The sequence below is a fragment of the Equus caballus genome, chromosome 24, assembly GCF_041296265.1.
Source record: "Equus caballus isolate H_3958 breed thoroughbred chromosome 24, TB-T2T, whole genome shotgun sequence".
Classification (NCBI taxonomy): domain Eukaryota; kingdom Metazoa; phylum Chordata; class Mammalia; order Perissodactyla; family Equidae; genus Equus; species Equus caballus.
In genome coordinates this window covers 44,812,188-44,829,268 of record NC_091707.1, presented here as the reverse complement: position 1 = coordinate 44,829,268, position 17,081 = coordinate 44,812,188, and the positions used below count along the sequence as shown (strand labels likewise).

Sequence of the window (17,081 nt, the reverse complement as noted above, 5' to 3'; positions counted from 1 at the left end):
CGTGTGTGTGTCCATCACCTGTGCCTCTATCATATACTCTCACAAGCATTCCCCATTATAAAATCCTGACGCTTGATCTCTTGCTGGATGAATAGTTTTATTTTATTTCCTTCATAGACTAGTTTACCTTAAACAATTACTACTCTCCTATTTTCTCTAGGTGCTAAAAAAGAGGGAGCAAGTCTAGAACAATCCACTGTGCAGGGTGCACTGTGCAGGGTACCTGGACAAAAGATAGGGAGACACATCCGCAGGTAGACAGCAATGCAGGATGCATGCGTCCCTCCACAGGGGAATGTGCAAGGCACAGAGACGGCAGGGAAGAGGACATAGAAACTAACTAGAACACGGGAGGGCTTCCTGCAGGAGGCGGCATTAGAATTGTGTTTTGAGGAAGGAATAGGAGTTTGACAAGCATTAAAAGTGGAAGAACATCCTGGCAGATGGGCCAGCATTTAAAAAGGTGCAAAAGCATGGAATGGTGCTGTATTTGGGCACCCATGAACGTCCAGTCCCTTTAGAGAGTAAGCTGCAAAAAATAACTGGTATTATGGACAAGATGGGGAGGGATGGCAAGTGCTTGCCAACAGCGGGCCTCCCTAGCAGTTTCACTCAGGAAGGAGCTGGCCGTATTCTGTAGGAGGAGGAGGTGGCACAGGCAGCAAGCAGGCAGGATGCAATTACTGAGTTGGAATAAGGCCACATCCTCACAGCTTCCACTGCCACCTCTGGCAAATGTCCCTGGGATTCTGAAGGCTCAGACAGGGCCCATCTCTCTTACTTTACTGTGGGGAGTATTTACTCCTCCTTCTCGTTTCTAGTTTTCCCTCAAGGGCGTAGTCGTCACCCTTTCCCAAAAGAAAGGAAGATGAACTATGATTTTCAAGGGCATTGTGTGCTTTCTCGAGGGAACCACTGCAGCGTCGTGAGCATGTTCGTTCTCTCTCTCTTGCTCTTTCTCCTCCTTATCCCTTTCCCTCGCATCCTCTCTCACCTCTCCTCCTTTTCCTTCATTACAAAGAGAATACATGGTCATTGTAGAGACTTTGGAAAACATAGAAGAGGACAAAGAAGGAAAAAAACCACGTGAAAATCCATCCCCCCAAGAGATCCACCCTTAACATGTCGATAATTGTACTTCTGAGTCTTTTCTTTGCATCTATATGTAGCCCAATGACTGCTGCTCCACTGGCACCGCAGCATGTCCTTCCCCAATTCCACCTTCCAAGGTCTCCTGCCCTCTAGTCTTTGCAGGGGTTGTCATTCAAGTTTGCCCACGTCTGTCCTGGTCAGAGGCTGTGTCTTCTCTATCAACTCCTTCTGGATTGCCAACCTCTGTTCTAACCACCGACCTCTCACGGCAATGCTGCTGGTCTCCTCCTGCAGGTGGCAGGAGACCCCTCTGCCTGTGTTGTGGTTGCCATTGCTCTGCTGTTGTCGGGAGGAGGCTGGTACCGCTCTCCCCATGACTCTCCATCCCAGGATACAGCTCCACAGCACAGCTGAAACTAGCTGTAATTTTTAACAAGACTTTCCTGAAGATTTAGGAATGTCAGAGAGATATTTCCAAAGCAGTTAAATCACATCTAGTTACAGTTCTAGTTGATCTTGGATCCCAGAATTATTGGCCTGTCATTGCAGGACTCCGTGGGGCTGTGTCCCTTGTTCCTGATCTGTCTCCAAGTGGCTGAAGCCAGCTTACCCTGACCTCCAGGAGAGGCAGTTGCAGGCAGACAGCTTAGCTGAATCGAAAGAAACCAACTATAGTTAATTTAAGCAGAAAAGGAAGTTTTTATAAAGGATCTTGGATAGCTACCAAATCCCTGGGGTGACTGGAGACTCCAACTTGGAAGGTACCCACCCGAGAACAATGACCCAAACCATGCCACAGAACTGGTCCTGGAAGAAGCCACTGCTGTGTCTGCCTGACACAGACAGCAGCTGGCCCTGCTGACCCCACTGATTCTGGGCCCTGGATGCTGCTGCTAGAACCACTCTTGTGACTGCCCCTGGAACAGGATACAACACCATCGTTGTGGCTACCAGTCCCGGAATGGATTACACATGGTCCCTGCTTCTTTATATGACACCATGGAAGCTCCCAACTGATGCTCTTCAATTCCGTCTTGATTGGGAGCAAGGTTCTCCCTCTATGTCTCCACCCCATTCAGTGTCCGAGTCCCTCACTCCCTGTGGAGGACACTTAAGAGGATCCAGGACTCCTGAGAGGTGGGCTGTGCACAGATGGTGAAGGAATTGATGCCTACGCTATAGGAGGGCTCTGCTTCTAAGCCCTTCCTCTCTGTCCTCTGGTCCTGCAGACTAGAGGTTCTGCTAATTCTACTTGGAAGATGCCTGGCAGACTCAATCTCTTCTACCCTTCCTTCCTCTCCAGACTGAATGGCCATTCTGCCTTCTCTGTCCACATCCCCAGCTGAGGCTTATCTAGTCTCTGGGAGAGAAAAAAGTGGTTCTGCAAGCATACCTCTGAGAATCTTCATCTTGTACTTCAGAATAGCCTTTGAAATACCAGAGAGAGAAAAGAGGGGCAGAAAAACACACAGAAAACCATCAGGTGAATACTTCATGATCCACTCCGTCACATCTGCTGCACTTGTATCTGGTTCAAAGTCTGACTTGCGTCTCTATGGTTAGGGGAGCATGGGTTGCATCCTTGTGACGATACACTGGGGAGACTGGGAAAATGAGTAGCTGACATTCTTCAGCTCTGCACTAGGAGGAGGTCTCTGACTTTCACCAAACCAAACTAGGGGCTTCAGATGATGGGCAGACAAAAGGAATGACCAGTGTCCTCTACCGTGGTCCTGCCTTGTGACCTCATTTGCTTAATTCCATCACCCTATGATGATAGGGTGGTGCAGTCAGCCTTAAACATTATCATTGATGGTCACGAACAGTACATTGCAGGTTGAGCATCACCAGGGTTGGTCAAATTCCATTTTTCAATCTTTTTTCAACATGAGGAGAATATCAGGAGACCTGGATGTCTATTTTTGTTGTTTTTGGGGGTCTCTGTTTCTGGTCCTTTGTGGAGAACTGTTCAAATAAGAGCATGCATATCTCTGCTAAACACTTTGCAGGAACAAAGTAATCTAAAACTATACTGAAAAGAGAATACTTTTCTAAAGAGAGTATTATCTGCGGAGATGCAACTTCAACTTAAGTTTGCGTCTCTGTTACTTTATCTACTATTTACTACTTTACCTTGTGGAGCATGTGGTGCCTACGCTTGCTGTCATCTGCACAGCTAAACAGCCTAGTCATTTCATGAAAGATGAAAGTGTACTTTAGTCATTACATTAAGCTCCATTAAAGAGTTTGTATATAACTTTAATTCCTTTAAAAGGAAAAAATGTACCAATTAACTAACAATGGGGACATTTATTATGTGTGTTCAGTAATCCAAACAAGCTTCTGTCTGGTCATTCTAATCAAATCCACATTCTGGTGAAATCCATTCTAATCAAATTAAAGGACAATGCTACTCTTTAATAATCGTGGATGAATGACAGGTGAGTGAACATAGATGAATGACATATGCATTTATTTGCCCACAAGTCGTGCACACTTGAAACCTGGAACTTCCTTGGGGCATTTGTATAAAACTTGAGTAAGATACAAAGAGGACAAGTCTATCAGGCTGTCAAGATCCCCACCTTGGATGATTCTGCTGTGAGGCCATCAGTGAAAACTTTGCTAGGAGCAGGGGCTGATTTGGTGGCACAGTGGTTAAGTGCACATGTTCTGCTTTGGCAGCCCGGGGTTCACCAGTTAGGATCCCGGGTGCAGACATGGCACCCCTTGGCAAGCCATGCTGTGGTAGGCATCCCACATATAAAGCAGAGGAAGATGGGCACGGATGTTAGCTCAGGGCCAGTCTTCCTCAGAAAAAAGAGGAGGATTGGCAGATGTTAGCTCAGGGCTAATCTTCCTCCGGAAAAAAAGAAACAAAAAAAAAGACAAAACTTTGCCTGGAGCAGAAAACAGCCAGTGTGCATCAAGTCCAAGTTCATTGGCATCTCCTTGGCCTCCTTGTCAGGTAACACTGGTCCAGCACCAGGCTTTGAATCATTTGCAGCAACTTCTTTTATTATAGTGGGGACTTTGGGGGGGATCTTGAGGTGTGGGCAACATACATGGGGGAATGTGGCAGGCAAACAGTGTCATGAGGTCCCCCTGTTCTATTCTCTCACTCTGTGAGTGAGTTCTTTTCCTGTCAGAGCATGTCTCTCAAGCTGTGGTTATACATTTGCTTGTGTAATTGTTCCATGTCTGTCTTGCCCCCACCAGCTCTGTGAGGCTGGGGGCCATTCTGTTTTGCTCACCAGTGAATTTAGCTCAGTAACTGACAGAGAGTAGGTACCCAATAAATATTTATTGAACGAAAGGATAGAAAATTTATAGAACTCAGCTTCATTCACAGCTTGGAAAATATTCTGCTAAAGAAATTTTCTCAGTTCTGGATGTTTCTGTCAGCTTCCCTCAGTGCAGGGCTTCCCACTTTAGGATTTATTTCTGACTGACTTTCTACAAAGGTGTGTTCCATTCTTATTTAAACTTCTCTGTTCTCAGTCTAACTAGAAAGTTCATGCATATCTCTTTCTCTCTTCTCTCCGTTGTCATTCTATCTCCAAAATAATTTGACCCGAGCCCAGCTGGGAGGCCTTCTTATACCTCCGGGAAAATTCTAGACCCCTCAAACCATTGTTCCATCCGTGCGTTCTATTCCTCAAAGTCTTTTTCTCAATTGTGTTCATCCTTCTTGAAGACTTTTTACATTTTTCTTGCTTCTCTTTGCCTTTTTCTTTCCTAGTTCACACATCTTTTCCCTATGATTTTTTTTAATGCTTCTTTCATTATTTATAGTTTTATATGGACAAGCATCCCCATGTGCTTTCATTAAAAAGCATTTGTGTAAAAAGAAAGAAAGAAAGAAGGAAAGAAAGTGTGTAACTATTGGAGAGGGAGTTGCTTACCATTTTCCCAATAAAACCTAGGAATTTTTACAGATTTTGACTCAATAATAGCCAGGTGATTTTTAGGTATTGACCTAAATCTGGGTGATCTTGGGGGCTTTCTTCAAATCTTCTAAAAAGCAAGATAAATATGGCTACAGGAAATGCACACTCGTTTGTCACTTACCTTGATTCCTGGGCATGTAGACAGTCATTCCAGGCAGCCCACCAGAAGCTCACAGATGTCGTCTCTGGGCTACTCATACCTGAGAATGGAGGGGGAGCATATGAAGGCTTTCTTCTCTCTCCCACTCTTCCTGGGTACTCTTGGATGCTGGTTCCAGTGAATAGCGACATGGCTAGGAGTTGGCCAGGAAGGACGAGAAGGAGTAAAGTGCTCCTTGATCATCCACAGTGGGACAAGTGAGCATTTTACTTTGCCTAGTGTGTTAGGAGGCTGCATTATGACCATTGCTCACCACCTCTACCCCTACCCACTTTCCCTGACAGCCCCTTTGCAAGGATCTTGTCCCTCCTAGACAGCTCCAGCCAGGGCCAGGCCTCCCTTAATGACTTTCCAAATTCTTTATCTTCTTTTAGGAGAGTACTCTCAGCAGGAGGCCCACTGAATCTCTTTCTTTTCTGCTGTTGTTACACGTGTCCCTTCCTGGTGAGGGGACCCAATCTAAAGTAGAAAGCTTGCCTTCCATTGAGGAGAATTTGCCCCATAATATGTGGTCTGACCTCTTTCTCCCTTTCATAGTGGAATAATTATTGAGCTATCACTAAAATAAAAAACCACCTTGCCAGGAGGGCTGGAAGGAGGAGAGTTGGGGGTTTGAAGGAGCCTCATAAATAGCATCCCCTCTTTCTCACCCAAGGTATGAACCAATTGAGAAATACGACAGAGGAGATGACAGATTGAAGCCTAATATTACTCTTTTCCCTCAACACTGGAGAACATGGCTTATATCTGTGGGAAAATGGGTTTCCTAATTCAAGCCCAGAATTAGACAGGAGATCAGAAGGGGTGCTTCTTGAGGGCGACTTACTCCCAAAAGGAGGAGGAGAGGAAGAGGCCCAGTCCTCAGTTCCCGGGTCAGAGTAAAAGGCAAGAGAGAGGCCATGTGTTTTACAGCGGGTGGGGCTCCCTGCACAAGGAAAGAAGCCTCAGGGGCAGGAAGGAACATTTGTCCTATTCAGGGGATATTGTCCCCTAACTATTGTGGATTGCTGGGCTAGTGAACTATGACCTTGAACCCTTGTTACCCAGGGGAGGGAGAAGAGTGAGTCTACCTTTCAGCTGTCTATGGCATTGTTACCATAGCATTATTATTGTCTACTTGTATGTATGATGGTGGGGAGTGCATTGGTGGGGGCACAGTGTTCATTGTGCTGCCGTAATCGGGGTAAAATAAATTTAGAATTGGATGAGTGAGCAGCTGTGCGGGACATCTACCAGAATTGCCAGGAGTTATTCTCTTGATATGGTTCATCAGGAGGTGTCCCTACCCTCTTCTTTCCATGGGTCTGCCCTTCACATCTTAACTAAAGAGAAGGACTATTCTTCAGCCAATGTTACATCAGGGTGTTTCCAATTGGTGTGATTGCTTATGCTTTGTTCCAGTTTCTGGGACATAGTTTCTGAATGCTTAGCTAACAAAGATCCAAGATCATCCATTACACTTGGCACACTTTGGTATTCCACATACCAGGGCTACAAGAACATTCCTTTTTTCTCTCCGAGGTGATATTTTTAATCAGTGGGATGTCATTAGGTACTAAACTTCGCCTTCAATAGCTGGACCAGGGCTGGACACCATGGACAGTGCCACAAACACTGTTCTCAGCCAAAGACTCAGATGTTCCGACCCTGCCCCCTTCCACCCCCGCCCACTAGACTTTCTGTGTTTGAGGAAGGAACTTTTTCTTTCTTTTCTTGTTTTAAACTGTTGTGTCCTTTGCAACTAGAACAGCCCCTGACATCTAAATGGTTCTTAATAATTATGTGCTGAATGAATTAACTGGTTGAATTCTGAATGTAGAATCTTGTGTTCCAATAGAGTATTATCTGCAAATGTTAAAAACCACTGATTTTTAGAACAGAAAACTTTCAAAGATTTTAATTAAAGAGTTCCTGGGGCAGAACAGCTGAGAATTTTTTTCATTTGTGGATTTAAACTTTTCTCCATCCTAGGTGCACCTAGGTTGCCCTTTCAGTGATAAAAACAATTTAATTATATATACCAAAAGCTTTTTCAAAAACTACGTGATGGTATCAGCAAAGCACTGAATTGGCCAATAATCTGTTTGATGCTGCAGCACGGCTCAGAGTCAGATGCTAGATACAAGTTTTTTTTTTTTGTATAGATATGATCCATTTGTGTATTCAGCTTTTGAGTAGGACATTTTCCATGGGCTCCATGGAGATATTACTGCAAGATTCTCGCTAATGTGTGTTTACAGTATCTGTGCCATGGAGATTATAGGCAAACGCTGTTTAAAAGCTCTCCTCCTCGTTTATAGAATTGCTGGTGCTACATGGCTATTTGCTGTGATCTTCAAACTATGAGTTAGAACTGGACTTTTCAAAAGAAATCTTTGTGGAAAACATAATAACATCAGAAAATAAAGTCAATTCTTTTGTGAGGCAGTTCCTATTATCTTTCCATTTTGAGAAGTTATTCTCAGTTCGATTATATTACCATGGTGATGTGTTTGCATTTCAGCAAAACCAAACGCAACCATAAACTGGAGCTCTGCCCGTCTTAACTCCTGGCCGAGGATGTTTATTGCAGTATCTTTATTATTGAATAAAATCTCCAACGTCCTGGCTTAGACTCACAGCAAAGAAACAGAGACACACCAATCTGGATTGCTAATCTCAGAATTCTAATAAATCACATGAGAGTGAACAGGAGAACAGGCATTAGGGAGGGGGAGACATCAAGTAAAGAAATAGCCCACAAATGAGTAGAAATATACTTGCTCTCTAGAATAAGATTGTGGAAGTAAACAAACACAGGCAAGGCATTAGCCTTAGTGAGAATTGGAGGTGTGGCTTACCCTGCTGAGGTCTGAAACACGTAGACACCTCCCGAATTGTCGGCATACACGTCCCTCTCCCGAAGGATCGCTCTTAAAGCTGGCTCCCCCGCCTCCTGTTTATGAAGCTTATTTTGCTCTTTGGAATCATTGCACATATAATTTGGACCACTAAATGAACTCTACAGGAAGTGGGTTTTGAGTTCTTCAAAAATTCCTGCAGTTAGTGCCAATTGGACTGGGAGATAGTTTTGCATAATACTATTTGCATAAGGAGAAGAAAGAATGCATCCTCTATTCCAATTAACAGTGTGTGAAAACAAGATTTGGACAGATATACACAACTATCCTTCACTTCTGCCCAAATATGATATCAAACCGTCCCTTCCGAGAGAACAATTTTGTTAGCCGAAGAACACATGACCTCAGTCAGATCTGGGCTCTCACAAAGCTTTTTGCTAGCTGCTCTGCTTTCTGGTAAATAAGCAATGTGATTTTGCCTAGCAACCCCCCCATGCAAACACAGCTTGAATCTGTAAGTGGTGGGGGAGGTGGGAGGGGGTGCAAGGAAAGCAAGGTCCTGTCTCTCAGGGTCCCTCTGCAGCTGGTTCCTGACATCGCACACATTATCTGCAATGCTTCGCAGTTTCAGAAGGATGATGAAAAACTAGGGGCAAATTAATTGAAAGGCAAGTAAGAAAGCTTCCAAGATGTTGAGCTGAGACTGTTTGAGAGCTCAATCCGGGCTCAGCCTGGAAGAACCAAGGAAGCCAGAAGACTTTTTTCTTATTGAAAATGAGATAATTATACGAGATAATGTATCCAGGAAGGGACAATCAACAGTGACCTCCTGAAGCTAAACAAAGATTATCTTAAGCCAGACATGAGGGAACATTCCTCAATAGCAAAGGCCAGTGTTAAATCTGGGACTGTCCACATCTAAGGAAAGATTTGAGCTTTTACATAAAAAATGAGAGTTAGCAGTCATTGAGCACTTAGCAGGCACACACTTATTTAATCTTCCAAACAAACTTGTGAGGTAGATTCTCTTATCTCCACTTTATGGAGGAAGAAACTCTTGAGCTGAGAAACTTACCTGAGGTCAATCAGCTATTCAGCAGTGGGGGTGGATGTGTCTCAGGCACATCCCTGGACTCCAAGTTCTTTTTTTTATTGTGGTAACATTGGTTTATAACATTACATAAATTTCATTATATTTCAATTCCTGTGTAGATTACATCATGTCCACCACCCAAAGACTAATTACAATCCATCACAACACACATGTGCCTAATCACCCCTTCCACCCTCCTCCCTCCCCACTTCGCCTCTGGTAACCACCAATCCAATCTCTGTTGCTATGTGTTTGTTTGTCATTGTTTTTAATCTTTCACTTATGAGTGAGATCATATGGTATTCGACTTTCTCCCTCTGACTTATTTCACTTAGCATAATACCATCAAGGTCCATCCATGTTGTCACAAATGGCAAGATTTCATCTTTTTCTATGGCTGAATAGTATTCCATTGTGTATATCTACCACATCTTCCTTATCCATTTGTCCCTTGATGGGTACCCAGTTTGCTTCCAAGTCTTGGCTGTTGTGAATAATGCTGCAATGAACACAGGAGTGCGTGTATCTTTATGCAGTCATGTCATCATGTTCTTTGGATAAATACCCAGCAGCGGAATAGCTGGATCAGATGGTAGTTCAATTCTTTATTTTCTGAGCATACTCCATACTGTTTTCCATAGTGGCTGCACCAGTTTGCACTCCCACCAGCAGTGTGTATGAGGGTTCCCTTCTCTCCACATCCTTTCCAACACTTTTTTTTTTTCCTGTCTTGTTAATTAATTATAGCCATTCTGACCGGAGTGAGGTGATATCTCATTGTAGTTTTGATTTGCATTTCCCTGATAGTTAATGATGTTGAACATCCTTTCATGTGCCTGTTGGCCATCTGTATATCTTCTTTGGAGAAGTATCTGCTCAGATCTTGTGCCCATTTTTTAATTGGGTTGTTAGTCTTTTTGTTGTTGAGATGTATGAGTTCTTTATACATATATTTTGGATATTAACCCCTTATCAGATATGTGGTTTGCAAATATCTTCTCCACTTGTTAGGTTGTCTTTTCGTCTTGTTGATGGTTTCCTTTGATGTGCAGAAGCTTTTTAGTTTGATGTAGTCCCGTTTGTTTATTATTTCTGTTGTTTCTCTTGCCCGGTCAGACATGGTACTTGAAAATATGCTGCTAAGACCGATGTCGAACAGCCTACTGCCTATGTTTTCTTCTAGAAGTTTCATGGTTTCAGGTCTTACCTTCCAGTCTTTAATCCGTTTCGAGTTAATTTTTGTGTGTGGTGTAAGATAATGGTCTACTTTCATTCTTTTGCATGTAGCTGCCCAGTTTTCCCAACACCGTTTATTGAAGAGACTTTCCTTTCTCTGTTGTATATTCTTGGTTTCCTTGTTGAAAATTAGCTGTCCATAGATGTATGGGTTATTTCTGGGCTCTTGATTCTGTTCCATTGATCTTTGTCTCTGTTTTTGTGCCAGTATCATGCTGTTTGGGTTACTATAGCTTTGTGATATATTTTTAAATCAAGGAGTGTGATACTTCCAGCTTTGTTCTTTGTTCTCAGGATTCCTTTGGCTATTCAGAGTCTTTTGTTGTTCCATGGACTCCAAGTTCTTAACACCATTTTACAGTAGTTGTGAACAATTGCAGGGCTAATGGGGATAAGAAGCTCAAAGACCACTGGATGACATATAAGATAGTTTTTGGTTCCATCTTGAAATCTACAGTTTAAAATGTTCAATTAAGGCAACTGTTGTTTTTTTTTAAGTATCTAGGGGGCAGCAAAAACATGGGTATCCAGAATAACAGATATTGCTAAAACTTTACACCCACACTTCTTCCTTTTATAGTGCAGTACGCGTATACAGATTTTCATACACCTACACACATACAAGACGCTTGATTTCTTAAGTCCCTAAAATACCCCAATGATTAAATTCTCTAAACATTCTCCGAGCATCACCCTAGGATGTCTGGGTGTGTCTGGGTTGTCTGGGGACACACTGGTTGGCTTGGGCAGTGAGCAGTGGTGAAATGTTTACCTTGCTGATAAACTCTCCCACAGGCAATGCAATTAAGACACCACGATCTAGCCTTTGTTGCACACCTCGGTCTCTGCCACCAAACAAATCTCATCCTTCTCTTCTGCCCACCTCCTGGAGCCTGGGAATGTCTCCAGCTTCCTATGTACGCACAGCCCTCGTTTGCCAACCTCAACCTCATTTAGATTGCAATTGCATTCACATCCTAATTTATGACTTAAGTGTCTCACAAACATTTAATTCACTTTAATTTCATTATGCGTTTGAGGAGGACGATTTATAGAGGGGGAACATGAAGTTTCCATTGCCAGCAATTAGATTAGCTTAATGATCTATGGTAAAATCTCCTTTTGGGCTTTGGATTTTTGTACATGTCTGCAAACAAAACTAGGCTAATAATAAGTTCCTGGATTCTCAGAGGGGCTCAACTGCCCCCACAAAGTCCTTCTCTAATATCCAATATGGAAATTCATGAAATGGGGAAAGCACTCCCTCTGGTTCTTAGATAATTTATCTTGTCACAATACTTTCATTTGTGAGAGAAAAATACTGGTATTTTCAAATGCAGTTTTCAAAGATGTCAATAGTTATTTTTTAAGATTGCTTTTTGGTAGAGATGGAAGGGGGCTATATAAGAGCATGGATCAAATTATTTTTCCCTGTTCCCACTTTATGTGCTTTATATGCTCACAGGAGTTAGAGCACATGACCCCTTTTCATAAAGAAGAGTTGTATTTCTTTAGCTTTTCCTGTGAATGTTTAGGGAACATATTGATCCAGGAACTGGAGTGTAAATAGTTCTGATTTAGATTTGTGCAAATAAATATTATCCTCTGTAACTCTTCTTATTCATTTAATTGCCTACTCCATTTTGCCCTGTTGAACACACCTGGGACTCCGGGCCCCCGTCAGGTGGAACTGAATGGTGTGGAGGCATCATCACAGAGGAGAGCGACCTTTTTCTCTTTTTCAGCTCTCTTGTCCCTTGGAGATTTCCACTGAAAAGGCAGCACTGATGTTTCTCCCCACAAATCATGGAGGAAGAGAGGGATGGGAGGACGGGAAACAGAACCATACCCAACCTTCCTCTCTGAGACCTAGTCATTTCCTTACTACACTCTCATGGTTGAACCAAGGGGTTGACCTTAGAAGGATCTTTCTGGACCCATTTCTGTCCTGAGAAACCTGGCCAAAGTGTCACTGCTGTGACTGAAGCTTGGGAATTTCTGGACAGATGGCCCAGTGACACTTTTTATTCTCAAGTCTTCCTTCCTAGAGGGGAAGCAGGATGGCCCATTCATCAGTGGGGCTAGTCTGGTTTCTTTTGTTTGGGGAGGACTCTGGCAACTTTGTTTGAGCTGGTGAATTGTTGCGTATCTTGAAAAGCTGTTTCTTTTTTTTAAAGATTTTATTTTTCCTTTTTCTCCCAAAGCCACCCGGTACATAGTTGTGTATTTTTAGTTGTGGGTCCTTCTAGTTGTGGCATGTGGGATGCCGTCTCAGCGTGGCATGATGAGAGATGCCATGTCCACGTCCAGGATCCGAACCAGTGAAATCCGGGGCCACCGAAGCAGAGCACGGGGATTTAACCACTTGGCCACGGGGCCGGCCGCAAAAAGCTGTTTCTATAATTACGCACTGGACTGAGAGTTAATCACATTGGAATTCTAATCCCAGCTCTGCCCCTAATTAGCATCATCATTTCATGCAAGTCCCTTAACCCCTTTTGGCTTCTGTTTTTGCATCTGTAAATGAGGTATATGAATGCAAATGTCTCTCTGCGCTCTGAGGTTCTCTGCCTTCTAATTTGCCAGAAGGCCATGACTAGAAAATGGATCACGTGGTTAGGATTTCCTATATCGATTGCCCTAAATGTAATGTACTTTGTTGAAAATCAATCTAGGCAATGTAGAAAGGCCCATGCACTCTGATGGTAAAGGTATTTTTATGATAGTACATGATTTTGGTGGGGTTCTGGTACTAGAGTCCCCCAATGACCGTCTCCAATGGCAAATCTGGGAGCTCTGAGAAGACCTTGAGGATTATTCAGTTTAGAGGCAATGCCGGTGTTGTCTTGAGTACATCAAGGGAAGTACCATTGATGCTTCCAGCCACCTCTAGACTCCATTGGCATGATTCCTTTGCCTTGGTATCAGTAGAATTCCTCTTCTAAATGCTCTTTTGCCTCTTAACTACTGACTCCTTCAGAAGCTGACGTGAGATGAAGCTCCGACCATCCATTTTAGACAGCAATCCTGTCCTTCTGACTCAGACCCCTGTCCTGTCTCTTGCAGGTAATACAGCCAACAAACATGATGACCACAGCAGCAGCTCAAACATGTGTATTTTAAAAGAAAAGTATGTTATAAATGTACAACCTCAGTAGGGGAGGAGGGTGAGGAAGCACACAGATGCTTGGCTAGAGTCTGTCTCAAATGAGGATGAGGGTGGCTATGTTTTTCTTTCCATTCAAACATTCTGGCTTGCCTCAGATCAGCCATTTTTCCAGCATATTCCCTTCGACACAAGGGAAACTAGATGTAAATCCATCACCACCACTGTGGAAAGAGCTCAAACCCGTGCCCTCCTAATGGAGGGTCAGTAATCTGTTGTTGGTAATGCCGTTGAGTCGATTCTGATTCCTAGTGACCCTGTGTACAGCAGAGCGGAACCCTGCCCCATCTTTTTGTGCCATCCTGTCATCTTTCTGGTGCTATATCAGACAATGCTCTGCAGCTATTCATAGGGCTTTCACGGTCAGTTTTTTTTCAGAAATGAGTACCAGGTCCTTCTTAGTCTGACTTAGTCTGGAAGCTCCACTGAAACCTGTCCATCATGGGTGACCCTGCTGGTATTTGTAATACTGGCGGCAGAGCTTTCAGCATCACAGCAACACGCAGCCGCCACAGTATGACAACCGACAGACAGGTGGTGTGGTTCCCTGACTGGGAAACAAACCCGGGCTGTGGCAGTGAGAGTGCTGAATCTTAACTCCTAGACCAACAGAGTCAATAATACCACATGAAAAATGGCAGCAAGCCCTTCTTGGGAAAGAATTATGTATGCGTTAGTGAGGAAGTTAGAATCAGCATTTGGGCTGCCGTCATGGAATCATGCAAAAGGCATTCAAGGCACAAGCTAAGTGGAGTTTCTTGACCTGAGGGTCCATAAACAAGCTTCTTAAGATCTGAGGACCACTTAGACCCCCTGAAAACTTCTATATGCATTTTCATAAGAAAGAGTCCACAGCATACATCAGATTCTCACAAAGCCACCCGTGACCAAGGATTAAAAGCCACTGCCACAATACATTTTTTTCTGTACCTCTGTCTTCTGAACCCAGCATGATGAAGCTGACTTGCCTATCTTTCTCCTTTGCTGTTCCTAGAAAAAGCAAGTGAGTCAGACAAAGATCCGGGTCATCTCAACCATCCTCTTCATCTTGGCCGGCTGCGTTGTATTTGTGACGATCCCTGCTGTCATTTTCAAATACATCGAGGGGTGGACGGCCCTGGAGTCCATTTACTTTGTGGTGGTCACTCTCACTACGGTGGGCTTTGGTGATTTTGTGGCAGGTAAGCTCCCTGGGCATCGCAGTCACCAGGGCTTTCGTAGGGAAAACGTTCTGTTGGTATTGCTTTTCAAAACCATGAGAGAAGATGTTGTGGGAGAAGCAAATGAGAAAGACTCAGCATCACCGCTGCTGTCCGTGGGCTCATTTCAGACCTGTAGACCTCTGCCGTGTAAACAGCAGCAGGCTTCTGCCGTGAGAGGAAGCCAGCCTGTCTCTGCCCAGGATGCTTATTGCCCTTATCGTCATATGCATTATGCATGAGTGAAATGAATTTCTCATTGAATTTTGGACTTCTGAATTGTATTAAGCCTCCTTGAATCAATCGGTAAAGGCTGTTAGCAAGTGGCAAATATGAAACTCTGGAGAGATTAGCATAGAGCTTAGCCTGCCTTCACCTGCAGGTTAAGCCTCCTGATGCAGAGGGAAGAGCCATTGTTTCTGCAAAAGTTGTCCTGAGCATGCCCAGATGTGAGACTAACGACTTAGTTGACTACTAGGAGCTGAGAATTGCCCTGAGCGAATGTAATACTATAATGGATTCTGCATGAATGTTTATAGAAACAATAGCCTTCATCGTAAAAATAAATGCCAATGAGCTGTATTTAAGGAAGCAAAAGAAAACCACCAGCAAATTCATCTAAGGACAGGGAGCTTGAAAACGAAATGAGATCTGGCTTCTTACATTGTACCACTTTCCCAGAGTGTATTAGGGAGGCAGAAATAAAAGAAGGAGGCCATTCTTCTCTTTCCTAATGGGATAATTCTAGGTGGTCAGATGATTGATCATTTTTTACTCCGAGAAAGGAACACTGGGATCAAACAATTCCATCAAAAGTTCGAAATGTTTTGTGGGGTGTGTGTGCGTGTGTCTTTGACCTTGACCAATTTCTGGTTAAGCAACAGCCTGGGCATTTACAGGCTGAGCTCCCAGACTGACTGTCTATTTGGTGCATAATCCCGGCAGTGCCTTGGTTTCCCCATGGATTACAGTGCCCGTAAGGAGGAAAGGGATGTCGTCTCTGGGAATCTGGTAAACAGGAAATTCTTGAGGGGATGTTGAAGTCTTGTCAATAGGAGCATGGATGCCTCCATGATAATTGTATAATATAGATAATCTACAGAGTGGTTTTATAGCTGTTTCAAGTGGGTGGATGAAGACTGAAGTCCTCTTGGTAGAAATAGTAGTTTTTAATTTTTTTCTTCCTTTTTATTGGCTAAGGACTAAGCATTGCAAAGTCAAAGTGGTTAAAAATTATTTATAAAAAGCCTGGGGTCTGGGGCCCCACCAATCTCCCCTTATGCACAGTGCTCAACCATTGCGCAGCTCCTCAATTCGGGGGGAGAAGTCACATGATGTCATCTGATTAGAGGCTTGGGACTCTGGAGGGAAACCACAGAGAAACTGACAAAAGTCAGAAGAACACTTGTCTGGTTAGTTCCTTAGCCTCGTCCGTAGCTGGTCTGGGGGAAAACTCAGTTGAACTTCCAATGGAAGGTAAATGCATGTAATGGCAGTTGGAGTTTAGAACTATTCTGCAGACATCTTTAAGTTCCCCTGAAGCAAAATTTGCACTGGGTTGTGCTTCAGAGCACTCTGTGCTCACACTGCGCAGTCTGGAGGACTACCTTTTATAGGACTCCTGTGACCACCCTGCTCCCTAACCAGTTACTCAGTTCACTCTGTCAGTCTGTTAATCTTGGGCGCAAATAGTAGAGCCCTGGGAATATGAAATTAAAAACAATTATTTATGATTTTATTATTTATTCTTATTAGTCACCACGGACTGTGAGCACTTAGCACAAACTGGCATTTGACCTACTATCTTTACTTTCCTAGTTAGGGCATGACCTCCATAGTCACAGGCATGCCACTGTGTTTTGTTGTGTTTTTTTTTGAGGAAGATTAGCCCTGAGCTAACTGCCGCCAATCCCCCTCTTTTTTCTGAGGAAGACTGGCCTTGAGCTAACATCTGTGCCCATCTTCCTCTACTTTATACATAGGATGCCTACCACAGCATGGCTTGCCAAGTGGTGCCATGTTCGCATCCAGGATCTGAACCAGCGAACCCCAGGCTGCCGAAGTGGAACGTGCGCACTCAACCGCTGCGCCACTGGGCCGGCCTGACATACCACTGTTTTAATTCCCTTTCTTACTCCTGATTAACAGAGATGTATTTCCTTTGTCCTGAGGTCTTTGTAATTCACAGAGCTGACTGTAATTAGACCAGGCCCTTCTAAGCTCCAGTTTCTAGAGCTTACGTAGACCCATCTGAAGCATGCATGCCTTAAAAGACTGGAAGTTTATCACAACCTTTTTGGCAATACTCTTAAGAGCAGTAGGGAAGGATGACTGATCCTTTAAAA

General features: G+C 43.6%; 1 protein-coding gene and 1 long non-coding RNA gene across 9 annotated transcripts in view; one reads left to right on the top strand and one right to left on the bottom strand.

The window, feature by feature from the left end:
• Positions 1–17,081, top strand: part of KCNK10 (potassium two pore domain channel subfamily K member 10) — a 147,288-nt gene that overhangs the window by 108,596 nt on the left and 21,611 nt on the right. For all 8 annotated transcript variants that reach the window (XR_011432032.1, XR_011432033.1, XR_011432034.1 and 5 more), the window contains one exon: positions 14,532–14,718. Coding sequence is in view for 5 of the 8 variants with exons in the window: in XM_070249591.1 (XP_070105692.1) it covers positions 14,532–14,718 (187 nt within the window). In the remaining 3 variants the exon portion in view is untranslated. The remainder of the gene's footprint in view (positions 1–14,531; positions 14,719–17,081) is intronic.
• LOC138920601 (uncharacterized) lies at positions 81–8,249 on the bottom strand. The gene is made up of 4 exons (XR_011432036.1): positions 8,043–8,249; positions 5,164–5,242; positions 2,486–2,519; positions 81–1,742 (listed from the first exon to the last, which is right to left on the bottom strand). It is a non-coding gene; the product is annotated as an uncharacterized lncRNA (long non-coding RNA).